We start from the raw sequence: 26,204 nt of genomic DNA on the forward strand, positions 1-26,204 counted from the left end.
AGCTCAACATAAATTGCACCAACAGCAACCCTTCCCAAAACTCACAAATAATATAACCCCAATATATTTTTTTTTAACTACATGGGAGAAAAAATTACAAGGACACATCTAAAATAATAGCTATAGGTGCTGTATTAAATCTTTGGACGGCAGATTCAGACGACAGGCGCAAACACCGTCTGTGTCAGAAGAATGAGATTTTAGTTAATTTAATAACATAGAAATATCATCTACAAATAGAGGAATAACAGGTTTTTGTGACATTTTATGGGGTAAACATCAATGAAAAGAATTGAAAACTGAGCATAAACAGTACACTTAACTATAAAAAATAAACCTAAATAATGCTGAATGCAAGATCTTTGCAATATACAATCAACATGTGAGCCATTAAGTTTTGAAGGCTGAACAACATGCTTCCATTCATTGGTGTGTTTCATACACTTGGCACTTGACTCACAAACAGATCATATTCGACACTTAAAAACTTTTTTAGTCCTCCATTTTAATCAAAGGTATTACCACTAGACTTGGAACCAAGAGCATTCCAAGTTTAGAGCCACAATTTCACTTGGTTTGGAACATCCATTAACGTGGGGTTAATATTTCGAGAAAAGTTTATAAGTAAAACAACGAATCCTTTCACTAAGAACTACTGCCTCTACGTCTTTCTTATTCAATTTGAGATAATAATATTAGCGAAGCCATAGCCTTTTTGCAATGCAGTTTGTATTTAAAAAAAAACAACATATCCTTGGAGAGTTTTGTTTAATGGATTTTGAACTCAAAGAGATCTCTGGCTAGCTTCCACACAAGAAAATAATTCTTTTTCTGATGGGAGGGGGGGCGGAGGAGTCAACGAATTATCCCAGAAACAGGAGCACCATACAAAATTTCGAGCAAAATTTATAGCAAAAATCAGAAAAATAAATAACACAAGTTTTTTTGGAGGAAGGAGAGAGACACAGGTTTAAAGGCATTGTTCAAACAAGCCTGATCCAAAAGATTTGCATCTTTAAAAAGTAGATTTTCATGAAAACTAGTATGAAAAATGTTATTTTGGAGAGGATCTGACTTAAGTCATTCCAATGGAAAGGAAAGGACCAGATATTTTACTGTTATTTCGAAAATTCTAAAACTTTTTCTACTGTGGATAGTTTGCTTTACACACTTTTCCTAGTTTTTAGTATATTCACACTTTTCGTGAATTTTAGTCTGAAGACTAACCTTTGGATGAGCTGAACTTTAGTTTTGATTTTAATTCTATCAGTGCTTAATATAGTCCTGCTGCTAATTATCTTGTTAAAAAAAAATACCAGTCAAAGGAAACAATTTTTTTTTTAATTTCTCTGTTGAGCTGAAAACACTCAAGGGACTGGGGTGAATTCATTGAAGAATCATAGAGAAAATGAAGCTGAACTCAGTTAGGCTGCTATTAAAGAGTTGGCTTTCACCATTAGACCTGAATCTGAATGATTGCCAACAAAGCTTTCCAGTGCTCTAAAAACAGCAGGGAAAGGCTCCAGAAAAGTGACAGCACTATCATATCTTTCCATTCAGTGCGTTGCAGAAGTAAGGGAGCTTTTGCTTTTTTCAATGTAGCAAAAAGGATGGCAGCGCAGATCCTAATAACTCAGTTCATTTAGAGGAAGAGGAAAAAACGATAATTTCTTTCAAGTATCCATATAGCATTTTAACTAAATCCAGTCTAAAGGCTGTTGTGACTTTTACAATTTCTGTAAGTGTTTCTTGCAGGCATCCATATGACATTTTAATTAAGTCCAGTCTAAACTACTTCACCAGGGCAAGGTTTAAACAATGCAAAACCCAATGCATGCAACTGGTAAGTGGATACTGCTTTCACATCTCTACTTGACCACCCTTGTAAAAACTGGACATGTTACTATCTTCTTTAAGGCAGACTCCAACTAACTTGTTTAAGTCTAATCCAAACTCTAAGCACAGTCTCATAGTCAGCTTTGCAAAACCTGTCAAATCATTGAAGTGTTAAAGAGCCAAAACCTTTCTTCTATCTAATGACTATCATAGATACAGATGACAAGAACAAGCTGCTCTTTCGAAGTTACACCACTTGTCTCATTGGCCTATATATATATATATATATATATATATATATATATATATATATATATATATATATATATATATATATATATATATATATATATAAAACCTTTGCTTTTTTTGCTCCATTCAAAATTGCGTCATGATTAATATTGCCTATACTATTGATATTATTGTTCTGCACAAGAAGAGGTACAAATTTAATGTTCAAATGGATGATTTGAAATCTTCCTACAATTTTGACCTCACAGCTACATGATTGTCAGCCATGTTTCATTTTTTATTTGATCCTTAACCAAAATACAAGAGGAAATACCACTCTCCTTTCTTTGCAGGCCTTAGAAGAAAAGGCAGGGTACATAAACTAGGAAAATGAACCCAGGCTTCAGAAGAGACGACAAATAAAATGCAACTATTGTAGTCCCACAATCTATTCTTTCATGCCTTGGCTCATTGACAATCCTCTTACCTAATTCAACAAGAATTGTGTGCACATTGTTGGTGAGATCAAACAACAATTGTATGAGGTGTTTTTGTTTTTTCAGTTTGAGCCATGATATTAGAAAGTTGATGAGGCAGCCATCATAACTCTAGCTCTATTATTTGTTTTCACTTCACCCCATCTTTCCCAAAAAATTAAATAGCCCTCCCTTTTCTATTTTCAATTTGTGGAAAGGAACACAAGATGAATTTAAAGAAAAACTCACATTTTCTAATGATATAAGCTTCATTAAAACTGAATATCTCTATCTACAGCACAAAAAAAGGGGTTAAATGGTTTTCGTCAGATGTCCAGGAGAGTAGGTGTTGACATTTAGTTTTTTGTTATTAATTTAAATCTTGTGACCCTGCTCTAGAAGTTATGGCAAGACTGTCTAATCAAACCAATATAATTTGGCCACAAACTAAAAGTTTACAATAGATTTAACAGAGTTTAAAATACTTGCAACAGGCACTAGTTACAGTATATTCCTTTTAAATCAACCCCAGAAAAGCTCTTTGTGATGTTCTAGTGTCCTGCTGGAAGTGAAGAATAAAAATAGAAAGAAAACACAGGACATATATCCTTTTCATATATCCTTATAGAGGATTTTGACTATGGCAATTCCTATTGTGCAGCTTTTATTTCAACCCAAAACATAATTTTCAAGGCTTTTACAGCTATTTTTAGAAATCCTCATTAATTTGGTTTTACCTTAAATTGCAGTTTGGAGCAATCTGAGGATTTTTCCTTGTGAAGCTCCAGAGTTCATGTTTGAAGTTGTTTTCATTGTAGTCTAGTGACCAGGGACAGTTGGATCAGTAGCTTCCCAGTCGACCTTACACGCCCTCAAGGACCACTCAGCATCCAGTTTTCATCTCAAAATGTCAACAGATTCAGCAGTAACTGTATCTTCAGATAGTTTAATCCAACTGTTGATGACTCTTGAGGAAAACACTTGAGTACAGACTGTGGATAGGGTAAACTGCTTATCAAGTTTCAGCCAATGACCTCTGGTTCTTAAATTGGGACCAGCAATAGGAAATGATGCTGGGAGAGCATTAGCCTTCATTAGCTTATAGGTTAAATGGCATCACCTATATTTCTCCAAGATACAAGTATTGGGTTTCAGCTTAGCTAGTCGTGCAGGGTAGAAAATCTCCCATATGCCAGATATCACTTTGGTGGCAAATCTTCCAAAACTTTTACATCTTTTTTTAAAATGTGGGAAGCCTAAAGACATTCCGACTTCAAGCTTGGGATGAACAAGTCCTTTACACAGAAGACTGATGATTTTTGGGAAATTAGTGGAAAGGGTACACTTAATGAACTCATCCCAAAGTTTTTTAACCTCTTTTTAAGGTGTTTCCCAATAATAGAAAGGATATAAGTATTTCTGTGGGGTGGCACTGGCCCATCAAACGACCTTCAAATAAAAAAGTCTACAATGGACCTTTTACTCCATGGATATATAAGAACAAAGCTACTGATTTGTTGCCTACCAGAAATCATAGATTTGATGTGCTAGGTAGAGCTAGATGTAGACATCTGAAAATAAGTAGAGAGGACTTTCTTAGAGTTTTTAATCTCCCTTTGATTTTGTCTTGAAAAAGGTACTGAAAACCATTAAAGTTGCTTCTTTCACAGTTACATGGAAAAACTAACAGAAACTAGAATGTTGTCTCAAATTCTTCTTATTGCCACCAAGGAACAGTTCCACATCAAATTTTCCAGAAGCCAGACCAAAAAATGAAATATATGAACAAATGGATCATATTTATATTTTGATAAAACTGATCCTGGTCAAATGACATATTTTAGCAGAGAGAAGAGATTAGACTCTTGTTTTTCATGGTTAGTGGACACTAGCTTTATTTTACTCAGGTTCCAACCAAATGAGAACATGTCAAGAAAAAACAGAGACAACCTGAGGCCCAACTGTACAGAAACTACAGAGGCCAAAAAATATGAGGTGCTATAGAACATTACTGAAATAAAGATTTTGTAGAGTTCAGTATTCTGAACTTGAATCCGTGTTTCATCACTGAATTTCTGTTCCCTGAGCCACCTAAAACACTAATTTCATCAAGATTCCACACATTCTCAGGTGATACTTCATCAACTTTTTACTGTGAATGGCCAAAGTATTTGTTAACTGCTTCTGGTAAAACAGCTACTCTAGAATTCTTAATATCGCTTACAAATCTCTCACTTAGGACTTCTTTTTCAGAAAAAAAAAATGGAACCAGTCTTCTCCAGAAATGTTGTTTGAAAGTTTTGCAGCAGTTACTCACTAACTGTTGAGATAAACACTGAACCATCTTCTTGAATTCAATATCCATTGGGAAACCAAATTTGGATAATTTAATTTCACTTGGCACAGTAATCTCCCTTCACCAATTGCAGTGGGACAAGGTCAGTTTTTTTTTTCTCTCACAAGTGCTTCTGGGCATTTGGAATGTCTTGCCTGCCTCTCTTTGTGTCATTTAACAACTTCTTATATGTGACTCAGCAGATTATATTTTTCGTTATTATAGTCACTTTATGCTTTAACCCCAGATTGTCTCATGTATGTTCTCAGCATCTTATCATTTTTTCAAGTCAAATCTTGTTCTTCTATACTAAAGTATGTGGGCCAATTTCACCCAATCATTTTTCTTTCAGATTTTTGGAATATTTATGTGCAGCTGCTCCTTGGTAGCATTGAGGAGGATTTAAAATGGCATTGTAGCCTCTATTAATTTGTTCGTGTACCTATAAAAAAGCAGCTTCATAAATTGTGCCCAGTGCTTATCATGGAAAAAGTTTTCAGGAAAATTACTACCACTGTCCTCTGTATATATATATTTTAATTTTTCAGACAAGTACTTTACATGCTGTTATTAAGCACATGGTCATATACTTTTCCATAGTTGATCTGCATAGGTTTTTTTATGTAACATTTCTTTGAGTCAAAGAAAAGTTAAAAAAGATTTTATTTTATAGTACAGTAAAATAAACAAAAACCAGATCTCCCATGCCAAGGCCCTGTGATGTGTTGCAACATCTGTGACCATTAGGTCACAGTTGAAGATAAGCTACAATGGACCTCTGATTCAATTGAAACACTCAGAAGTGCAACAATATTTGCAGTTCCTAGTTGAAAGATCCCATAAAATTTGATTGGCATCTAATCTTATGGACCTTCTTAGGTTCAAATGCTCTCAAATTTATTTCAATGCAACCAGTAAAAGGAGTTCAACGCTCTCAATCAAATACCATCTACTATATGAGCAGGTTGATTATATTAGGTAAATTATGGACTATGCTCAGCTGCAACTTCCTTTCTTCATCCCTAGTCCTGGAAAAGAAGCATTCCCTTTTTTGCCTTGTGGTAGCACTTGGAGTAGATCTTTTATGAGCTCCCTAGCAAGAAGCAGAGCTGCAAAACAGGCCTGCAGGCTGACTTCAAGACGCAGTACTTTTCAAAGAATTATAGTTTAGTAAACAAAGCAGTAATGGACTGACATTTCTGCCATGACAGTGAGAAGTGAGGTTATCAGATGGCTGGGTATGGAATTAACTAGGGTTTTGATTGACAAGGTTTGTTCAAAAAGGGAAATAAAGCCAGTATAGAAAACTACCGTCCAATAAGTATGACTTCTGTTGTTGCTAAAATCCTGGAAAGAGTGGTAAATGACTGACATGAAATATCAAACTTAATGGTACATTATCACCCAGCCAACATGGTTTTCAGCCGGGAAAGTCTGTAGAAACGGATTTGCTGGAAACTTATGACATTATACCAGACATGATTCATCAGGGCTTACCTGTGGATATCTTGTTGCTTAACCTTGCAAAAGCATTTGACAAAGTTCCACTTTCATAGTTGAACAAAACACTTATCCCATGTGGAATGGAATCAATGCAGAGCTTGTGGGCTGGACCTCAACTTTTCTTATAGATAGAACACAGAGAGTGAGGCTTTTTACTAAAGAAGGAGAATCAATCCTCTCTGAGAGATGTGGAGTCACCAGTGGTGTCATGCAGGGTAGTGTTTTAGGACCTACTCTATTCAATATCTATATAAATGATTTTTTTCAATTAACTAAAAATCATCTGACTCTCTATGCTGATGACTCAAAGCTGTTTGGTGCAGTCCATCAGGAGCCACTAGAAGCAGATCTTAACCATATTCAAAACTGGGCAACAACAAGAGACATGAGCTTCAATATTGAGAAATGTATGTTATTCATTTTTGCAAGTACAAGCCAGGTTTCAAGTATACTATGGTCAATCCAGCTGTAAATAACATTCAAGAGCTGCAAAGTATGGATAAAGAAAGGGATCTTGGAATCATTGTTGACCACCAGTGTAAATTTCATTCAAACTACAAAAAGACTGTGTCTCATGCAAATTCTGTCCTAGCACTCTTAAAGAAAACTAAATCCAGTTGGTCTCCCTATGTTTTTGTGAGGTTGTGCAAGGCCCTTGTCAGACCAGTGCTTGATTTTGGAATGTGCATAGCATCACCAGGACACAGGGGTGATGTACAGCTATTGGGAAGGATACAAAGGAGAGCCACAAAGGCAGTATCTATTATAAGAGATAAGAGGTATGATGAGTGTTTAAAGCAGTTGATGTGTTTACCAATGATGAATAGCTGATATGCTTATGACATATAAGCTTACTTCACAAGAACCCTCCCCCCCACAATTCATTAGTCATGTTCCCCAAATATTGACACTGACAAGAAGGGGACATTCTACTCCTGCTTTTTGCAATCTGATCCCAAGCAAAATGCTAGTGAAACATGCTAAGCTTCTTGGTGTCACAATTTCTAATGATCTTAAGTGGGACACACATTTTTCCAACATTGTTAAACAAGCAAATGTTTCACTATCCATTTTTAAGCTACTAAACAAATTTAATTGTCCTAAGATACATTCCCTCCATGTTTACTTATCCTTTATCAGGCCATTATTGGAATATGCATGTCCAGTCTGGCATTTGCAACTTTCAAATGAACTTAGTGACAAAATCAAGTCAGTCCAAAAGCGTTCACTCAGGATCATTTACAAAGAAGACAAAATTCCATACTCCTTCCTCCTTAAAGCTGCACGCATTACCACCTTAAAAGAAAGGAGGGAAAAAATTTGCCTGCTTTTCACTAAATCAATCATTTCCCATCCCCGTACTGAGGACTTACTCCCTGATTTTCACAATCCCATTAGACTCCAACTCCCTCGGTCAGCCTCCTGAGCTATCCCAACTTACTCTCCAATCCATGCTGTTACAGAAAGGTTTCGCAAAAGTTTTATACCCTTTATTCTGGAACACCTTAATAATAATTTGTGATTATGTACTTGCCAAATTCCCCTTTTCCTCTATTGCCGTTTTTATTCTTTTTTTATTTACTGCAATGTTTTTGTAATTTAATTGTTAAGTTTACTGATTTGCCCTTTTTCTTTGATGATTTTGCTTTTTAATTCCTTTTAATTTTAAGTGATTGACTTAATGTACTGTTTTGAATTTTTTTTTTCTTAGCTTTTACTGACATATAAAGCAAATTCGGCTCTATAGAGCTTGTGATAGCCTTTTGAAAATAAATCTTATCTTATCTTATTCAAAGAAGCTAAAGCCATCTGTCAAAACTAAACACCAACAACAGTTTTTCTCATGCAGTGTAGTAAACAACTTGAATAGTCTTTCAAATAAAACAGTCTCAGGACCCAATAATGAAGTTTTCAAGAAGTCATCAGATGTTGAATGGAATGGTGTTCCCTCGGTCACCAGTGGGGTGCATAAATCACAATGGATCTTAATTTGCTCTGAAGTGCAAATTAAGGTAATTATTGTATGGATTATCTAAGGTAATATCTTAATGGCTTTTATCCCAATGAATTCAGTGACAGAATGATTCACTTTGGTCTAAGTGGAAAGGTAACAATCTCACAAGTAAAGATAAAAAAAAAGAGGATCTTAGGAGCTTAGATATAATTGTGATTGCAAAATCTATAATTTTGGTAGGTTTTGAGAACTCACTGTGCAAGAATACATTTTAAATTTAATTTTGAAGAGATCCAATCCCTTCAATTAGTAAGAAATAAGAATGAAGAGGTAATACTGGATAACAACAAAAATGACTAGATGGACAACTTCAACAAAATGGAAAACAAGCAATAGGGGCATTTTTATGATTTTGAAAAATTATTATTAATAGTCATTTTGAACAAACAATCAAAGAATGAAGCATAAGTAATTTTGGGGTCTTTCAGGATTTCTTTTTTATTGGAATAAATAAAAAGAAATGAATGATATTTTCTTCTTTCCTTGAATAACCTTGTTGACAGTATTTTGCATCTGTTTCTGTTGGTCAGTATCAGGTATGTTTCACACCTAGTAGCATTAACTCTAAGCAAAAACCCTGAAAATTCAGCAATTATACAACTAATTCAGATGTGATACTTGGCCCTTTACATGAAGTTCAAGCAGCTAAATCTTTGGATATTTGTGGTTTCTCTAATTCAATGATGAAGAATTTGATCATTGTTATTTTGCAGCTTGGCAGCTCTTCATGATATTTTTCTAAAGACATTTGTCCACAACAGCAACAAAATTAGTCATAAAACCAGTTTGAAAAACTGTTTCAGAATTAGTATTTTTTTAAAATAATCTAATAGTTTCAAACACTTTGACATCACTAACTTTCACTTAAGGATGAATCACTTGTAGTATACTGCTCACTATGGCATAAAAAAAGGTCATTCAATTCACAGCTGGCTATCCACTATTTGATGGTAGCTACATTGACTTCTCACTTTATGATTTCCAAAATACTGTCTTTACCATTCATTTTTCAAATGATAAAACTTGTAAAATCAGGAGTCAATGCAGTACAATGGCTTTCAAATCTTTTGTGTAACAAATTTCACCAAAAGGCAGTGGCATATTTAAGATTTTTGTTTTAGGGGAGGGGGAGCTATCAGCTAAATGCTACCAGAAATCCAGAAACTTTCCAATACTAAATATACTACTTTCAAAGTCCCCTTTTTAGCTTATTTATGACTATGCAATTAATAAAAAATAATAATCAACTCAATTAATCAAATTGGCAAACTCTGTCCTTGCCAATCCTTGAGTCAAATACAAAAGACATAATCACTGAAAATACTCCATATATTTTCATCAGTCTTGATTTCCACTCATAATTGGGTAAAACATTGGTCATATCCCCCTTGACATCATGATTGACAGACAGGTGTGTGAGGCCATTCAACCTTCCCTCTCCTATCTGATTTTGGAGATATATTTTAAGCCGTTTTAGTGTGCTAACACTCTGCAGATAATATGGTAGCAGGGAGAGTGAAGAATACAATCCAGAGTAAATGTACAGTTGGAAAAAAGCAGTTGTTGCAGATACCAAGAGTTCCAGAAACTTTATCAGGATGGTGAGACTTGCCTATAGACATCCATTTGATTTACCAGACAGTCAGCTCAGCAAGAAGGATAGCCTTTGATAAATGGAGCTGCATACAGTTTTGCAGCTTTTTCACAACTTTGGCTAATACAGCATCACAATAAAACAAGGGAGCAGAAGTTGGATTTAAAATGTTTGTTCTTGATGGTTAAGAAATCTTATTTGGAGTTCTACATATAACTGCTAGACATATGGGGAAAAGTCCTTCTAAAAAAGAGGTCACCAAAATTGGGAATGACCTATCATGATGTATTGGCATTTGGGTGTGTCCCAACATTTCAGCCATCTCAGTTACTTTTCCATAAATAGAAAGAAAACTCATTTCTACAAGCTCTTGTAATGCAGATTTGCATTGACTCATATGTCTACAGCATGCAAGTATATCTACATTCTCCTTCTGTAGAGAAACAGAAGCTGAAAGCACCATTAAAATTACTTTTCCAACAAGAATCAGAGAGAAAATGAAGCTGAATGGAGTTATGTCTGCTATTAAAGAGTTGGGTTTCACCATTAGACCCAAATCTTACTAATTGTCAGCAAAGCTCTCCAGTGCTCTAACAACAGCAGGGGAAAACTCCAGAAAAGTGAAAACACTATCATATCTTTCCATCCAGTGTGTTGCAGAAGTGAGGGAGCTTTTGCTTGTTATGTGGCAGAAAGGATAATAGTGCATATCCTGGTAATTCATTTTATTTGGGGGAAGAGGAAAAAACAACAATTTCTTGCAAGTATCTAAATAGCATTTGAATTAAGTCTAGTCTAAAAGCCTTTACAATTTCTACAAGTATTTTTCTTTTTTGGCAAACATCTATATAGCATTTGAATTAAGTCCAGTTTAAAGTTCTTTGCCAGAGCAAGGTTTGAACAATGCAAAGCACAATGCATTCAAATGGTAAGTAAATACTATTTTCACATCTCTGCTTGACCACCCTTGTACAAACTGGGCATGTTACTACCTTCATTAAAGCAAACTCCAACTAAATTGTTCATGTCTAATCAAAGCTCTAAGCACAGTCTAATGAGCTCTGCAAGACCTACACCTATTGATTCATTTGCAGTGTTGAAGCAAAAATAGATGACAAGAACAAGTTGCTTTTTTGAAGTTACACCACTTGTCTTATTGGACCATATTAAAAAAATACTTTGCTTTTTTGGTCTATGCAAAACTGTGTCATGATTAACATTGCCTATTCTATTGATAATATTGTTCTGCAGTAGACAAGGTACAAATTTAACTATTCAATGCATGGTTTGAAATGGAGGTTTGACTGGCAGTCATCAACTCAAGAGCACTACGGGCTCTCAGATTAAAGTGATTAAGGTAAGGTGAAATGTTCCTGCAATTTTGACCTTTACAGCAACATAATTTTCAGCTATGTTTCATACTTTATTTGATTCTTAACCTAAATACAAGAGGGAATATCACTCTTCTTTCTTTGCATGCTTCAGAAGAAAAGGCTGGGTTTCAAAACTAGGAAAAAACCAGGCTTCAGAAGAGAGAATAAACAAAATGCAACTATTGTTGTCCTACAATCTGTTCTTTCATGCCTTGGCTCATTGACAATCCTCTTACCTCATTCAACAAGAATTTTATTGTGCATATTGTTGGTGAAGCAAGCAATAATTGTGGGAGCTGTTTTTTTTTTTCAGTTTCAGCCATGAGACTAAAAAGTTGATAAGGCAGGCATCTTAACTCTAGTTCTTACACCCTATCTTTCCCAAAAAATTAGATGGCCCTCCCTCTCCTAACTATTTTCAATTTGTGGAAAGAAAGACCAAATGAACTTAAACTTGATTGTATATTTCTGCAATATGTAACTTGACAATAGGTCTCTTGTGGCAGACCCTATCAAAGGCTTTGGCTAGGTCAAAGAGGGCAACATCAATAGGAATTCCCTTGTCTATTAGATCTGTAACAAGATTGTAAGACTGCAGTATATATTTGTCAACAGATCTAGCACTTCAGAAACCATGCTGAGAATGGTGAAGGATGCCATTCTTTTCAAGATGTTTAATAATAGTATCATTAATTATTTCTTTAATCACTTTGACAACAGAAGAGGCATTACTGGTTGGCCTGTAATTTGCAGCAGAGTTTCTTTTTCCTTTTTTGAAAACAGGAGTTATGTATGCTTTTTTCTAGTCTCCTGGAAGTTGTGTAATTTTGATTGATTTTTGGAAGATTATAACTAATGGGGCAGCTAGGATACTTTTAGTATGTTTAAGAAGCCACAGCTGAATATTGTCAAGACCCTTATTTAAATAGGCAGGGCTATAGGGGTAAATGCTTGTCTAAATTTAAATGTTGAAAAACCAAGTTTTCTAAGATTTTAGTTAATCATTATATACTAGCCTAGGCTAGTCCAAATAATCAGCCAATCTTAACCATATAGGCTAAACCTATATAGCATATACCAGGTCCAAGATTAGAAGTTTATTGCCATGTTTTAAAAAGATATTTTGGTAAAATTCTAGTTAATTGACTTCTTGCTATCTTGGAAAGGGTTTAGGTTTGGAAAATGAAACTTTCAGGGATGATTCTACAGACTAAAGTATGTTCCGGGAAGGTATTTTAAAGTATCTACCTCCACTCCTTCTCCCTCTAGAGGGCCTTGACCTTTGATGACCTTTAAAAATATGTGTATTATAAAAGTGAAACCTTGCAAAATTGATCTTCTGCATGATTGAAGTACAATAAAATTGTTTTCAGCTTCATAACTTTGCTCAATTCTATTTTATAAGGTTTTGAAGATATACAAATACATTTCCTAAATTTTGAAAAAAAAACATTGATATGGCTCAAAATTCTACTCAAATAACAGGAATTGCATTTTCAGAACTAAAGGCAGAGAAAAAGCAACTAGTAACAGAAAATTAAGGTAAAATGTTGTTTTGTCAAAATTTCAATAGGTATAGACCTGTCATGTAGGCAAATTTCATGGCCCTCAAGAGGGAGGAGTGGAGGTGGGTACTTTAAAATACTTTCCCGGGACATACTTTAGCCTGTAGACCCATTCCTGAAAGTTTCATTTTCCAAACCTAAACCCTTTCCAAGATAGCAAGAAGTCAATTAAATAGAATTTTACTGATATTTTAATGATTAGATATGGTACTGTTTAAGTAGCCTACTGGAATTCTTACCATGGTACTACTTTTATTTATTTAGCATGTTTCCTTTAGAAGTGGTCAGCCAAAAATCATCACATTAAATTTGTAGCTAGATTATTCAATGAGTTTATTTTCAATTACACATCTATTTGGATACAAAATGTTGAAGTTAGTAAGGCATAGGCTACTTTCTTAAATAATTTAGATCATTTAACCACTGGCCTTTAAGTCTACATTTAAAAGAGTGTAAAATAAGGAATCAATCAGCTCTTTTTATTTTACACTGCTTTCAAGAGCGTAATTCTGCAATCTTGAAATGTCTTTTGGAGGTGTCCATCCATTTAATGACTTGTTACTCTGAAAATATGTGCAAAAGATGTCATCTAGTTACTATGCTTAGATTATATCGTGCAACAAGCTTGTCATTATTGACTTGAAAAGCAGAAGTAAAGCTATTTCCCAAACACTGGTCTTTTCCCCTAGCCCTATATCATTAGGCTATCTGACCTAGCCCATGTCTCATTTTTGCAAGCCAAAAGAGGACTACTTAGATTTATGGTAATCTGTGTTATAGATTGTAAAGCAAAAATATGCTACCAAAAAACTACACGTGTAAGCTTAGGCTTACTTTTTCAATATAAATAATTATTTTAGCACAAAATTCTTTTGTTGACAAATATTTCTTCTTTTGCTCTCATAACAGCATTTCAACTTCATTAATATTGATTATTTGTTAGAGTTGTTTCGCAACTAATAATTCTAATCCTAACATCTCACTACAATCTTCACCTCAATTTATTAAAGATTCACTCTTTATTCCATTCCACGGTGTCCTAAATTTACTTCCTATCTTTTCTTACGAACTCCAATCCCTTTACGGCAGATCTCCTTTTGTTTTGCCCAGAAGGGTGTTATTAATCACAAACAACGGAAACCTTTCAGCGCAGAACGTATAATAGTCATTCTTTCATTGCATCCCTAGAAAATAAGATAAAACGACATTTTAGTACAGCTTTGTGTTTTGATTTATGGTCAGTGGAACACGTATCTTAAAGTGCGTAGACAATTCATTTGAAAAAAATGGCTGCTAATCCTGGGCCTTTCGAAGTGATTGTGCTGAACAAGTAACCCTCCTTTCCGGGTTATCATTCGGGGTCCCTTTTCACAGCTTATAGTATGTTAGTCTTAGTTCACAGATCTATCTTCCTATTTTTCAAAGTGTTTTTAACTGGAAAATAAATTTTACCACAGAGCTTATTCCGTCACGGTATCTTTTTTTTCAATTTCATAACATATGTAAACATAAATATAGAGGCAAGATCAAACATCAGAATTTTGTCAAAAACGTGTAAAACATAATTTGGGCCAAGGCATCCATGCTCTAACTAAGGGAGTATTTCCCGAATCACGGTACTTCTGTATTGCTTAAGACGTTCTGTTCTTGTAGTGAACATTGTTGAAAGTGTAAAGCAGGGCAACTTTAGATTTTAAAGTTTAGGTCTTGGTCGTGCCCATCGTGTCCTGACAAAAAAAGAAAGCCTGAACAACTCTAGTTATTCATGTGTTAAATGAGAACCGTCAACAATAGAAATAAGGATTACTAGCACCAGCGTTCAATCTGAAGGGGTTCAGCCAATCAAACTTGCACATCGAATTTTGTGAAATAAAGAAAAAGTTGCAGTTACAATTATTCATAACCAATTGTGATGATTTAACCAGTTTTGTGCGTAATATACCATCAACTACCCAATGTTTAAAACGGTTCATGATAAGAACTGTGAGTAAGGAGCGACTCTGCTCCATAGTAACTGGAATTCAAAAATATTAACAGCAATAGATGCATCAAAAGAATTAAGTTCTTTTGCTGATTCTAAATATACAAGGTTTATTAAGTTCAACATTATTCCTCAAGACCTGAGAGCCCGAAAAAATTCCCTAATTTAAAAAAAAAGGAAGAAACGCTCTCAAACAGTTAAGAGATTTTAGTAAAAACCACGAAATTACTTTTAGCGTATCAGAAAACTATAATCTAGAGGTTTCAAGCGCCCATCAGCAAAATTGAAGGATTTGTATTTTTTGCCAAAAAAAACTTACATATGCTTGTTTATTTTCATTTGTTTATTTTTTTCCCCAAAGATGACCGTATCGAACTAATGAACCAAAAAGATTGGCAAGTGGCTCTCTCGAGTGGAAACGAAAAGTTTGAGGGTCATTCTTAAGTGAGCAAGAATTTTGAAGGGCCAATAGCACCTACGTTCTTGTTGTCAGAAAAGTCATCCAGTCGAAATATTGAAATAGCCGTTATGCTCAGCATAGTTTAAAATTTGCATAACTATGCTAATTGGGATGACACGACCCCCCTCCCAGCCCCTTCGAAAGGCCTGTAATTTATGAAATTTGCCCACAGTTAAAGAGGAAGTATTTGTTATTCGAAATCATACCAAAATCTTTCGGGTGGGGGGAAAGGATTTTCTACAGGGGAAATAGTTTTTTCAAAATGATAATTTTCAGTAGGAGGAAAGTTTCTGCTGGTCGACTTTCCAAAGGAAACTATGTACGAAGAAAATTTGCCAGATTTTTTTTTTTCACGAAATTCTTTTTATTTGTCTTATTATCTCTTCATCAACTAAAATTTCATGGAGAAATGTACTAATGAATTCTCCATTGGGAATTTTCAGTAGAGTTGGAATTGTCTGAGAAATTTTTCCGTAGGGGGGGGGGGTGTTCTGCGGTAATAATTCTTCACGAGGAGATTTTCTGCGGGAGAAGTTTGCCATAGGAGCATTATGGGAAATAATGATTTTTATGGGAAAACATTTCATTTGAGGGGGGATTTCTGTAAAAAAAAACGAAGGGATGATTTCCAGCTCTTTTTTAAACAACCAGAAATTAAATAAAAAACAAGTTGTTATTTTTCGACTGAAAGTGGGCTGAGGAGAATTTTTCTGGCGGCGTTGTCCACATAATATTTTCAAGGGAGAATTTCCAGCGAGGATGAAATGCCGTTCATCAGATTCTCGCCGGAAAAGCCTTTTCTCGGGCTATCAGAGCTAATGTTATTGTTGATAGGGCCCTGAATACCTTACTTGCAGCAGAAATGTACAATGTTGCCCCAACAGTGGATTTTGATCAGGTCGATCTTTGCAACAGTTCAGGCAAACTTCAAGTTTTAACTAGCATTTGTTGGTGTCTTAAGAATACATTGAAATTAAAAAGCTAGAGCAAGAGCCGTCCAATATTACGTTTTCAAGCAGGCTCAACTCCCTCAAAGCGTCACTGTCGCGAACATCACGGACTTCGAAGCTCTAAATTGATGTTAAGATGAACGCTGTTGATTTACTGAAGTCTTCAATTGTGGCAGAAAGAACAAGCAAATAAGACCTTCACCTCTACACTGGTAAACAGCTGCTTCGCTTCTTCGCACCTTCCAAATATCACTAGTAAGTGAACTCCTATGTTATTTATCTCCAGAAAATGACCGACCTTAAAGAAACAACTTCTCAGTTACTCAACGAATTTGAAGACGGCAATTCTGTGATACGGCCCTCTGACAGATTTTGGGCTGGTCTTTCCCTTTACCTGGTCATAGAACAAGTATTAATGCGCTCTCTAAAAACTAGTCGATGTATACACGTAGACACGGTATGAGCGAATTGTAACGTCTAAGTAATAATTTTTGGACCTTTCAATTACGTTGAACAAAAGGCTATCTCAAAATTTTAACTGGATGTGTTTGGGGAAATGGTGGGCATGGGAAGGGGTTTAGTTGCCCTCCAATTACTGTCAAATATTAATAAGGGCACTAGCCCTTTAAATTTCCAATCGACTAAGTATTTTTCAAAGTTTCTATGACAACAAATGACCATCTAAAAATTTCAATCAAATATATCTCGGGAAAATATGAGGTGGGGGGGATTCATCCTTTGATCATTCTTAATCTTGAAATGGGCACTTGAGCTTCTGATTCCCAATCAAATGAGCCCCCTCCGAAGTTTTTACGATGCCCCCAGGGTACAACTTACAATCCTATCCCTGAGGGCTGTGGGGACGGGGGGGGGGGAGGTTGTCATCCTCAAAGAACCAGCTTCTGTACCTTTCTATTACGTCACATAAAATGATATCACAAAATTTTCATTGAATGTGTTTGGGGAAATAGTGGGCATGGGAGGGTGGTTAGTTGCCCTCCAATCACTTTTGACTATTAAAAAGGGATCTAACCCTTTTAATTTCCAGTCGAATGAGACTACAAATGGCAATCTCAAAATTTCTATCAGATTCATTTCGGGAAAGTATGAGTGGGGGGGGTTCCAACCCCCGATTACTCTGAATCTTAAAAAGAGCACTAGAGCTTCTGGTTACCGATTGAGTGAGCCCCCTCAGAAGTTTATTTGATTAGCCTTTCTATATATACCTTTTATGCTATGCCCTTGCCCTAAAGGCTGTTGGAGGGGGGGAGTTTGTAATCCAGAAAGACATAGTTTCCGGGCATTTCAACTACGTTGAACAAAATGGTTATCTCAAAATTTTGATTGGATGTGTTTGGGGACATGGTGGGTGCGGGAAGGAGGAACCTTACAATCACTTTCAACTGTTAAAAGGGCACTAGCCCCTTCAATTTTTAATCGAATGAACCCTTTTGTAAATTTCTACGACAACTCCTTCTATACGAAGTGCTTTGGTCTAAAAAAAAACAACAACAACAACAAAAATAAATAATACCTTTTGCCCACATCGCTCTTTACTTAGACAGCGCCATTGCGCTGCCTATGATACCTTATATGTCTGCAGGGCTTAACTTACAACCCTTATCCGGAGGCCTATGGGGGGAGGTTGTCATCCTCAAAGACATAAATTTCCGGAACTTTCAATTGCGTTGAACAAAATGGCTATCTCAAAATTCTGATTGGATGTTCTTGGGAAAATGGGGGCGTGTGAGAGGGGTTAGTTACCCTTCAGTCATTTTCGATTATTAAAAAAAACACTAGTCCTTTCAATTTGCAATCAAATGAGCTCTTTTCAAAGTTTCTTCGACAACAAATGGCTATTTCAAAATTTTTATCAGATCCATTTCGGGAAAAAACGAGGTGTATGGGGGTACCCACCCTCCTATTACTCTAAATCTCAAAAAGAGCTCTAAAGCTTATTTTTAGTAATCCAACGAGTTCCCTCAGAAGTTTTTCTGATAACCCTTTCTATATAACCTTATATGCCCCCAGGGCATAACTTACGACCCTTGCCCTGAGGGCTGTGGGGGGTTCATCCTCAAATACATAATTTCTGGACCTATCAACTATGTTGACAAAATGGCTGTCTCAAAATTTTGATTGGATTTGTTTGGAGAAATAGTGGTCGTGGGAGGGGGGTTAGTTGTCCTCCAATCCCTTTTGAATATTATTCATGGCACTATCCCCCTTTTTATAGATCCTGTGACAACTCCTTCGATACGAAGTGCCCTTGTCTAAAAAAAAAAAAAAAAAAAAAAAAAATTGTGCCCACATTGCTCTTTACTTAGGCAGCACTGTTTTACTGCCTATGATAACTACCTTGTGGCAGATGTAGACAAATATAATAAATCAAGTGAAATCATTTATATTTGGCTATGAATTAATGATGGTCCATGGTAAATGGGAATAGTTGAATAATCACAGCAAAAATTAGCTTGCTCCTAATATGCCACCTTTATGCTAAGTACATCACTATAAAACTCCATCATAGACAAGTTTTACAAAAGGATTCGATTATAGACTCTGATGATTAGAAATAATAGAGTTCGGACTATTGTAAACAGATTTTTATTCCGCACGAAGAGACTTGACTTTTAGTTAGTGTTTATGTTTTGCTTTAGATAGTGTGTACTCTTTTTCTCTTTTTTTTTCTTTTTGTAGTGTTTTTTTTTTTTTTCTGTGAAATGCCTGTTTTTGCTTTAATCACGAAATAAAGTATCTATCTATCCATCTATCTACTTCTTATGGGGCTAACAGATGCGAAGGAATATTAAATAAAAGTCAGTGTGAATATGCAGTATTTTGGTATTAAAAGTGCCAGGAAAAAACATCACATCCTTTTCAAGCATTAAGGTCCATTGGATTTTCGGATCTATCTGTTTCTTGCTGGAGTTGTATCTAAGTCATGTTCCTGTACTAACGAAAAACCAATATTGTAGCAGCCATAGGAAGTTCGTTTTGTTTTGGTATTTGAATCTTTCGCTACAATACAATAGCCACTTAAACTAGGTTGCTATTTTCGGAGTTCATTTACCTTCGCGGTGTTTGAACCTTTCTCAGAAAGAACCGTCCAATCGCTAATCCTCCAAAAATCTTCTTTGGTCATTACCGTGTAGACCAACATATAAAAGAGTATTACTAAAAGAGCATTAAAGAGTATAGAGTATGTAATACTATTTGAATTTTACTAGCAACTGAGTTCTTGGAAGATGTTTCTTCCTGCCTCTAGAACGGATTTCTTTTTGCTCATATCTTCACTTCTGCTCCCAGTAGGAGATGGAAGTAAGTTTTTACTTTTCTTTCTTTTGCTTTTTTAAAGCTAGCTTTTAGCGATAAATGCGTAAAGTCATGCATCATATGTAATGTTTTTTGTTAATATTGATAAATTAGTGAATTGTCAATATTCAGTTGTTAAAAAAGGTAAAGAAGTTTCAATATAAAAATGAATCAAGTCTTTTTCTTGCGTATTAATGTTCATCCCCGATGCAGACTTAAAGTCTATATTTTCCCCAACGCAAGGCATCAGTTATGATCTGTGCAATGGCAGAAGTATTTCAGCAATTACGAAAAGTTCTAAAAAATATCAGAATTCGTATTTCGTGACGTTGAAGCATCCCTAGAACCTTTTTCTTCTTCTTTTTTCATACAAATTTATGGGCGGAAAACAGAAAATCACAAGAACTTTTAATTATCAGTGTTTCCCGAAAAATTAGAGCTGTAAACTTATATCTTTTTTGAAATAGTTAATATTTAAATGTATTGAAAGCCATATTTTAATGTGTAGTTGCAGTGTTTTAAAATAAATTTATATATGATAATATATAAATTAATTAAAATAACCAAATGGCAAATATTTGGTAGTTATCTAATTTTGAAGGAAGCATCCTAATAAAATAAAAATAATACAGTTAGATCTTTAATGTTTGCAAATGTCATGGTTGACTTTCTACAATGCACCCCTCACCCAGACGTTCCCATACATATCACAACAAAACATGTCAATATGATAACCAATTCTACTAACCTTTCAATTACGGTAACCAAAATGGCTGTCTCGAAATTTTGATTGAATGTATTTTGGAAAATAGTTGGCATGGGAGGGGGGTTTAGTTACCCTCCAATTCCTTTCGACTATTAAAAAAGCGTCTAGCCCTTTTAATTTCCAATCGAATGAGCTCTTTTTGAAGTTTCTAAGACAACAAATGGCCATCCCAAAATTTCTATCAGATTCATTTTGGGAAATATGAGTGTGGGGGGGATCCACCCTCCGATTACTTAAAAAGGGCACTCGAACTTTGGTAAAATTCTAGTTAATTGAATTCTTGCTATCTCGGAAAGGGCTTAGGTTAGGAAAGTGAAACTTTTAGGGATGGGTCTACAGGCTAAAGTATGTACTGGGAAGGTATTTTAAAGTACCCACCTCCACCCCTTCTCCCTCTAGAGGGCCCTGAAATTTGCTTACATGACAGGTCTATATCTATATAAATTTTGACAAAACAACATTTCACCTTATTTTTCAGTTACTAGTTGCTTCTGTCTGCCGTTACTTCTGAAAATTCAATTCCTGTTATTTGAGTAGAATTTTGAGCCATATCAATGGTTTTTTTTTCAAAATTTCAGAAATGTATTTGCATATCTTTAAAACCATATAAAATGGGATTGAGCAAAGTTATGAAGCTGAAAACAATTTTGTTATACTTCAATTAAGCAGAAGATCTATCTTGCAAGGTTTCAGTTTTATAATACACATATTTTTAAAGATCATCAAAGGTCAGGGCCCTCAAGAGGGAGAAGGAGTGGAGGTAGGTACTTGAAAATACCTTCCCATGACATACTGTAGCCTGTAGACCCATCCCTGAAAGTTTCATTTTCCTAACCTAAACCCTTTCCAAGATAGCAAGAAGTCAATTAACTAGAATTTTACCCGAACTTCCGATTACCAATTCAATGAGCCCCTCTGAAGTTTTTACGATCACCCTTTCTACATATATCTTATATGCCCCACCCTTGCCCTGAGGGCTGTTGGGGGGATTATCATCCAAAGAGACATAATTTCCTTACGTTTTAAGTACATTGAACAAAATGACTATCTCAAGTTTTTTATCGGATATGTTAGGGGAAGTGGGGGGGGTTACGGGAGAAGGGTTAGTTGCCTCCAATCACTTTCGACCATTTAAAAAGCACTAGCCCCTTCAATTTTCAATCGAATAAGCCCTTTTGTAAGTTTCTATGACAACTGCTTCTATACGACTGCTTCTATCGAATGTGCCCTGGTCTAAAAAACAAAAAGAAGAAAACAAAAATAATACATTGTGCCCACATCCCTCTTTACTTAGGCAGCCCTATTCCGCTACCTATGATATCTTAAATGCCTGTAGGGCTTAACTTATAACCCTTATCCTGAAGCCTATGGGGGATTATTATCCTTAAAGACTATATTTCTGGAAATTTCAATTACATTGAACAAAATGGCTATCTCAGAATTTTGATTGGATGTGTTTGGAGAAATAGTGGGTGGGTAAGGGCTAGTTACCCTCCAATCATTTTTGACTCTTAAAATGGGCAATGGCTCTTTCAATTTCCAATCAAACGAGCTCGTTTTGAAGTTTCTACGACAACAAATGGTCATCTCAAAATTTCTATCAGATACATTTCACGAAAATACGAGGTGTGGGGGGGGGGATATCCACCCTTCGATCATTCTGGTCTTAAAACTACACTAGAACTTCTGATTACCAATCCAATGAGCCCTCTCTGAAGGTTTATACGATCATCCGTTCTGTATTTACCACATGTGCCCCAGGGCATAACTTACAACCCTGGGGATGGGGCTTCGTTGCCCTCCAATCACTTTTGACTATGAAAAAAGGCCCTAAATCTTTCAATTCTCAATCAAATGAGCTCTTTTCAAAGTTTCTGCGACAACAAACATTTGGAGCTGGATAATTTCTGGCTGAGTTTACAGAGTCACAGTGCTGATCACTGTTACAAACCAAATAATCAGCGACACTAGGACTCGACTCGAACCCTGCTGTTTGGCAATATATCGGTTAGTTTTCTACAATATATACCCCCCCCCCCCCACTGACGCTCCCATACATAACACAACAAAAGATTTGTCGCATGCTAACCAATTATTTGCGTAGCGCAAGTACCAATCTCCTTATGCTCTACCTTCAACCAGGAGTACAATACGTCAATGGGGGTGGGGGAAAATCATCCAGCGCTTCCCGTGTGTTTCCCCATGTTTCTCCAGGTATCCATTTGGAGCTGGATAGGTTCTGACTGAGCCCGTAGCGTCACACTGCTGATCAACGTCACAAACTAAATAATCAGCGACACTACGACTCAACTGGAACCCAGGGCCTTACGGTCATATCACCCAAATAATATATTTCTTTGTTCATTGATTCTGGTTAAGCATCAGATATTCTTTATTAAATGTTGTTTCTACAGTCTCACCTGGATGAAATCTAGTGTCTCCCAGAATTGATTGCAATGCTGGAAAAGAATTTTATTTGAAACGATTTTAAAGCTGGGAAACATGATAATCTGATTAATTGAAACATACTGCACATAATGAAGTCCATTTTGTGTGTTTTCTTTTAGTTCTTTATGTATCCATAGGGCTCTATCATTGACCATAATGGTGGGGAGTGGTGCACACGCTAGCGTTTAACTGAAAACACAAAACAGGAGCAGCAAAACAAGATTTAGAACAGGAAAATCCTTAAGTAGCCTCAAGAAAATCAAAGACTAATTTATAAGACTCTCAACTACCGGCCATGAAATCGATTACTTTGACTGTACAATTTTAATTATCTTAAAGATGTATGCAAGCTTAGTCTTAGTGGAGCGCTAGAATTTCTGAATTCCTCAAACATGGGAAATACCGGGAACCAGTTTATTTGAAACACATTTTCAAAAATATATTACATAATCCGTGAAGCAGTAATTTTTCTTCATTTTAAGTTACGCCTTATGGTATTTGCTCGTTGTATAACAAACGATTTTCGACAATCATGAAGCTGTAACTACCACCAAAAAGTGCAAGATGCAGTTGGATTTACTGGTCACAGATCTATCCATACACCAAGGCATAATTTTGCTATTCCTTAAACTTTATCTTGGAGAAGGAATTAAACTTGATTGAAACATATAAAAATTATCCCTTTTAAAAATTTTTCTTAGCTAATAATCAATCCATTTTCAATCTGAAAGGCCATGTTCAAACAATTTCTAAAAATTAATTCAGTTGATGGATAGAGCTAAGTTTCAGCTATTGAATGATAAAAATTTGTTGTCGTTCGTCGACATGTCAAAACCGTAGAAGAGCGGAAGAACAATTTAACAAAAATTGTACAGAGGGCATAAGCCGTTCACATATTTACATCGTCCATTTTAAAATTGATATTTAAAACCAAACTGTGAATGTATGTTGAAACGAAGACATCTCGCCACAAATATTTTTTGTTGCAAAGTTTTAAAGGAAAAAGAACGTTATAAGCTCAGTTTCTCCGTTAAAACAAAAACAAAAGAACTCAGTTTATTTGACTTAATCCTCGGTCCGGTCATGTTACTTTTGACTAAAAATAATCTGGCTATGACGATTTAGTTTTAGTCAAGAAGTGATTGCTTGAATGAAAATTATTTGGCTCATTTTCAATCAAATCTTGAATACAGCTCCTTTTTGAGCTTTTAATTTGATGGGAGCCTTAAAAAAAAAATTTTCTTAAAGTGGTAGCGACGAAAAAAGATTTGACCGACTCGCTACCAATGAACAGGTCCAGAAAACGGCTGTGATATTGGCTGACTGAAAATGACTCAACTCTCAAAGCCGGGAACCATGTGTAAAACCTTTCTAGCACTCAAAAGTCGACTTGTTGCGCTGCTGCATATATTAATGAATTCTTAGACAAAACTGCCTTTTTATTGAATCATGTTTTAAAATGGACGTTTGTTCTGTTCCCTTGCAAGAGATTAGTAAAATTTGAGAGACAACTTGAATTCCGCTTTTCTAAGAGCTATGTCAAGACTCTACAATTCTGGGGATGTAAAAAAGTCTAGTTGAAGACTAAAATGATAATAATGACGATTTACTTATGATCCTTCATACAAAAAAAAAATGAAAAGGAGTAAACAAAAAGAAAACAAGATGAAAGACAAAAAGACCGTGACAAAAAACTTTAATGAAAGCTCACAACTCAAACAGCATCAACATTTAAATCCTTCATCCATCAAACAATCAATCATTCGAAGGCAGCCAGCCCTCCACCAAGCCCTTAACTTCTCAAAACACTTCCTGTCAAAATTTGGAGATAACCATTTTGTTCAGCATAGTTGAAAGGTCCATTAATTATGTATTTGATAATGTCAACCCCCCCCCTCCACTCATGCAATCCTCAGGGTAAGGGCTATAAGTTGTACTAGTCGCATATTATAAACACTTAAGGTTTTTATGGAAGGGTGTGGTCATACAAACTTCGGAGGGGGCTAATTTGATGGAAATAAGAATTTGTAGTGCCCATTTTAAGAGTCAAAAGACCAAAGAAAACTAGCCTCACCCCCCTGTATCCTCTTTTCCCCAAATACATACGATCAAAATTTTGAGATAGCAATTTAGTTCAAACTAGACCTACGTTGCCCGGTCAACGTGAAGTGTTGCGGCAACCATTGTCCGGCTTCGCCGACTAAAGTGTTGCAAGAGCAACACTTTGGTTTTGTTTCTTCGCTATCGATAAGTAATCACATGATCAAAGGCTATTCCTCAGCGTTTAATAAACAACAACTACAAAATAATATTGAAAGAAGGGACTAAATTGAATTTGCAGCCAGTTGAACTTTATCCTTTTCAATCTCGTGACGGATGAAAACTCGGAACAATATCTTATATACTCTAGTTGGTATTATAGAGCTATCCCTAACTTTTCAGGATCAAAATACCATAGATGACATTCTATTAATTATTAAGAAACTATCTCATTGTTTTACATTCTCGTTTGTGCTTGTTTCTTCATAATTGGTCAAATTATGAAGTTGTCAGTCTATCGAAGTTTTTAAAACGGTATGTTCAAACAAGAATGCAATCAGTTATCACATGACCAAAGGCTATTCCTCAGCGTTGAATAAACAACAACTACAAAATAATATCGAAAGAAGGGACAGTTGAAATTTATCCTTTTCAATCGTAGACATTAAAACAATAACCCTTTCTGAATTATTAGTTATGAAAATCCACTCTCTAGTATCCCTAGTGTAAAAGATGTTTGAATATAGATTAAAATGTTTTCCGTAATCTAAGTTATATTTGATGTTATTCTAGCAATCCTGAAGTACTGGTTTAAAACTAGAAGCATACGGGTAGCTCAGCAGTTATTTGTCTCGAAGATTGCATTTTTGTCCTCTCAATTTGAAGCAAAAGAAAAATCAGCTGAACGCTTTATAGATATTTTTGATCCTCGGGATGTATTTTTCTTTCTTTATACAAGGTAAGCAATGCTATTGTTGTTATACTGTTTCTATCATTTGAAAACCAATAATTATTGGTACATGTAATTATTGTTAAAGTACAATTATTATAATACTATGCTCAAACCATAAATATATTGTAAAAAATCAATACAAAAGCTGAAACATAAATCTAACGGATTGAAGACTAGAATACACTGTTTAAAAGTAAAGCAGGGTCACAAGAGCAGTAGAATGAAAAGACTTTTTAGCAAGGGTAAGTTTCTTATTATTTCAAGTATGAATGATGGTCATTTTCATCGAAAAAGCTTAGTCTAATTATTTAATGCGTGTTTATAAAAGCGTCGGCAAGTAAAAGAGTTCAAGTCAGCTCTGGATC

The 26,204-nt window shown here is 35.4% G+C and overlaps 2 protein-coding genes across 4 annotated transcripts in view; one reads left to right on the forward strand and one right to left on the reverse strand.

Moving 5' to 3' along the window:
* The window catches only part of LOC136029253 (serine/arginine repetitive matrix protein 5-like), a 39,406-nt gene extending 25,580 nt beyond the window's left edge, over positions 1-13,826 (reverse strand). For 2 of the 3 annotated variants that reach the window (XM_065707488.1, XM_065707486.1), the window contains exon 1: positions 13,762-13,826. The gene's annotated coding sequence lies outside the window, so the exon portion shown is untranslated. Of the gene's footprint in view, positions 1-13,730 lie in introns of all 3 variants that reach the window. The other variant, XM_065707487.1, reaches the window with a different exon arrangement.
* Positions 13,827-16,607: 2,781 nt separating this feature from the next.
* The window catches only part of LOC136029687 (lipase member H-A-like), a 54,305-nt gene continuing 44,708 nt past the window's right edge, over positions 16,608-26,204 (forward strand). Inside the window, exons 1-3 of the mRNA XM_065708190.1 lie at positions 16,608-16,775; positions 19,549-19,639; positions 25,659-25,845. Of these exons, the coding sequence (XP_065564262.1) occupies positions 16,608-16,775; positions 19,549-19,639; positions 25,659-25,845 (446 nt within the window). The remainder of the gene's footprint in view (positions 16,776-19,548; positions 19,640-25,658; positions 25,846-26,204) is intronic.

This window comes from Artemia franciscana, chromosome 7 (genome assembly GCF_032884065.1).
Source record: "Artemia franciscana chromosome 7, ASM3288406v1, whole genome shotgun sequence".
In the NCBI taxonomy this organism is placed as follows: domain Eukaryota; kingdom Metazoa; phylum Arthropoda; class Branchiopoda; order Anostraca; family Artemiidae; genus Artemia; species Artemia franciscana.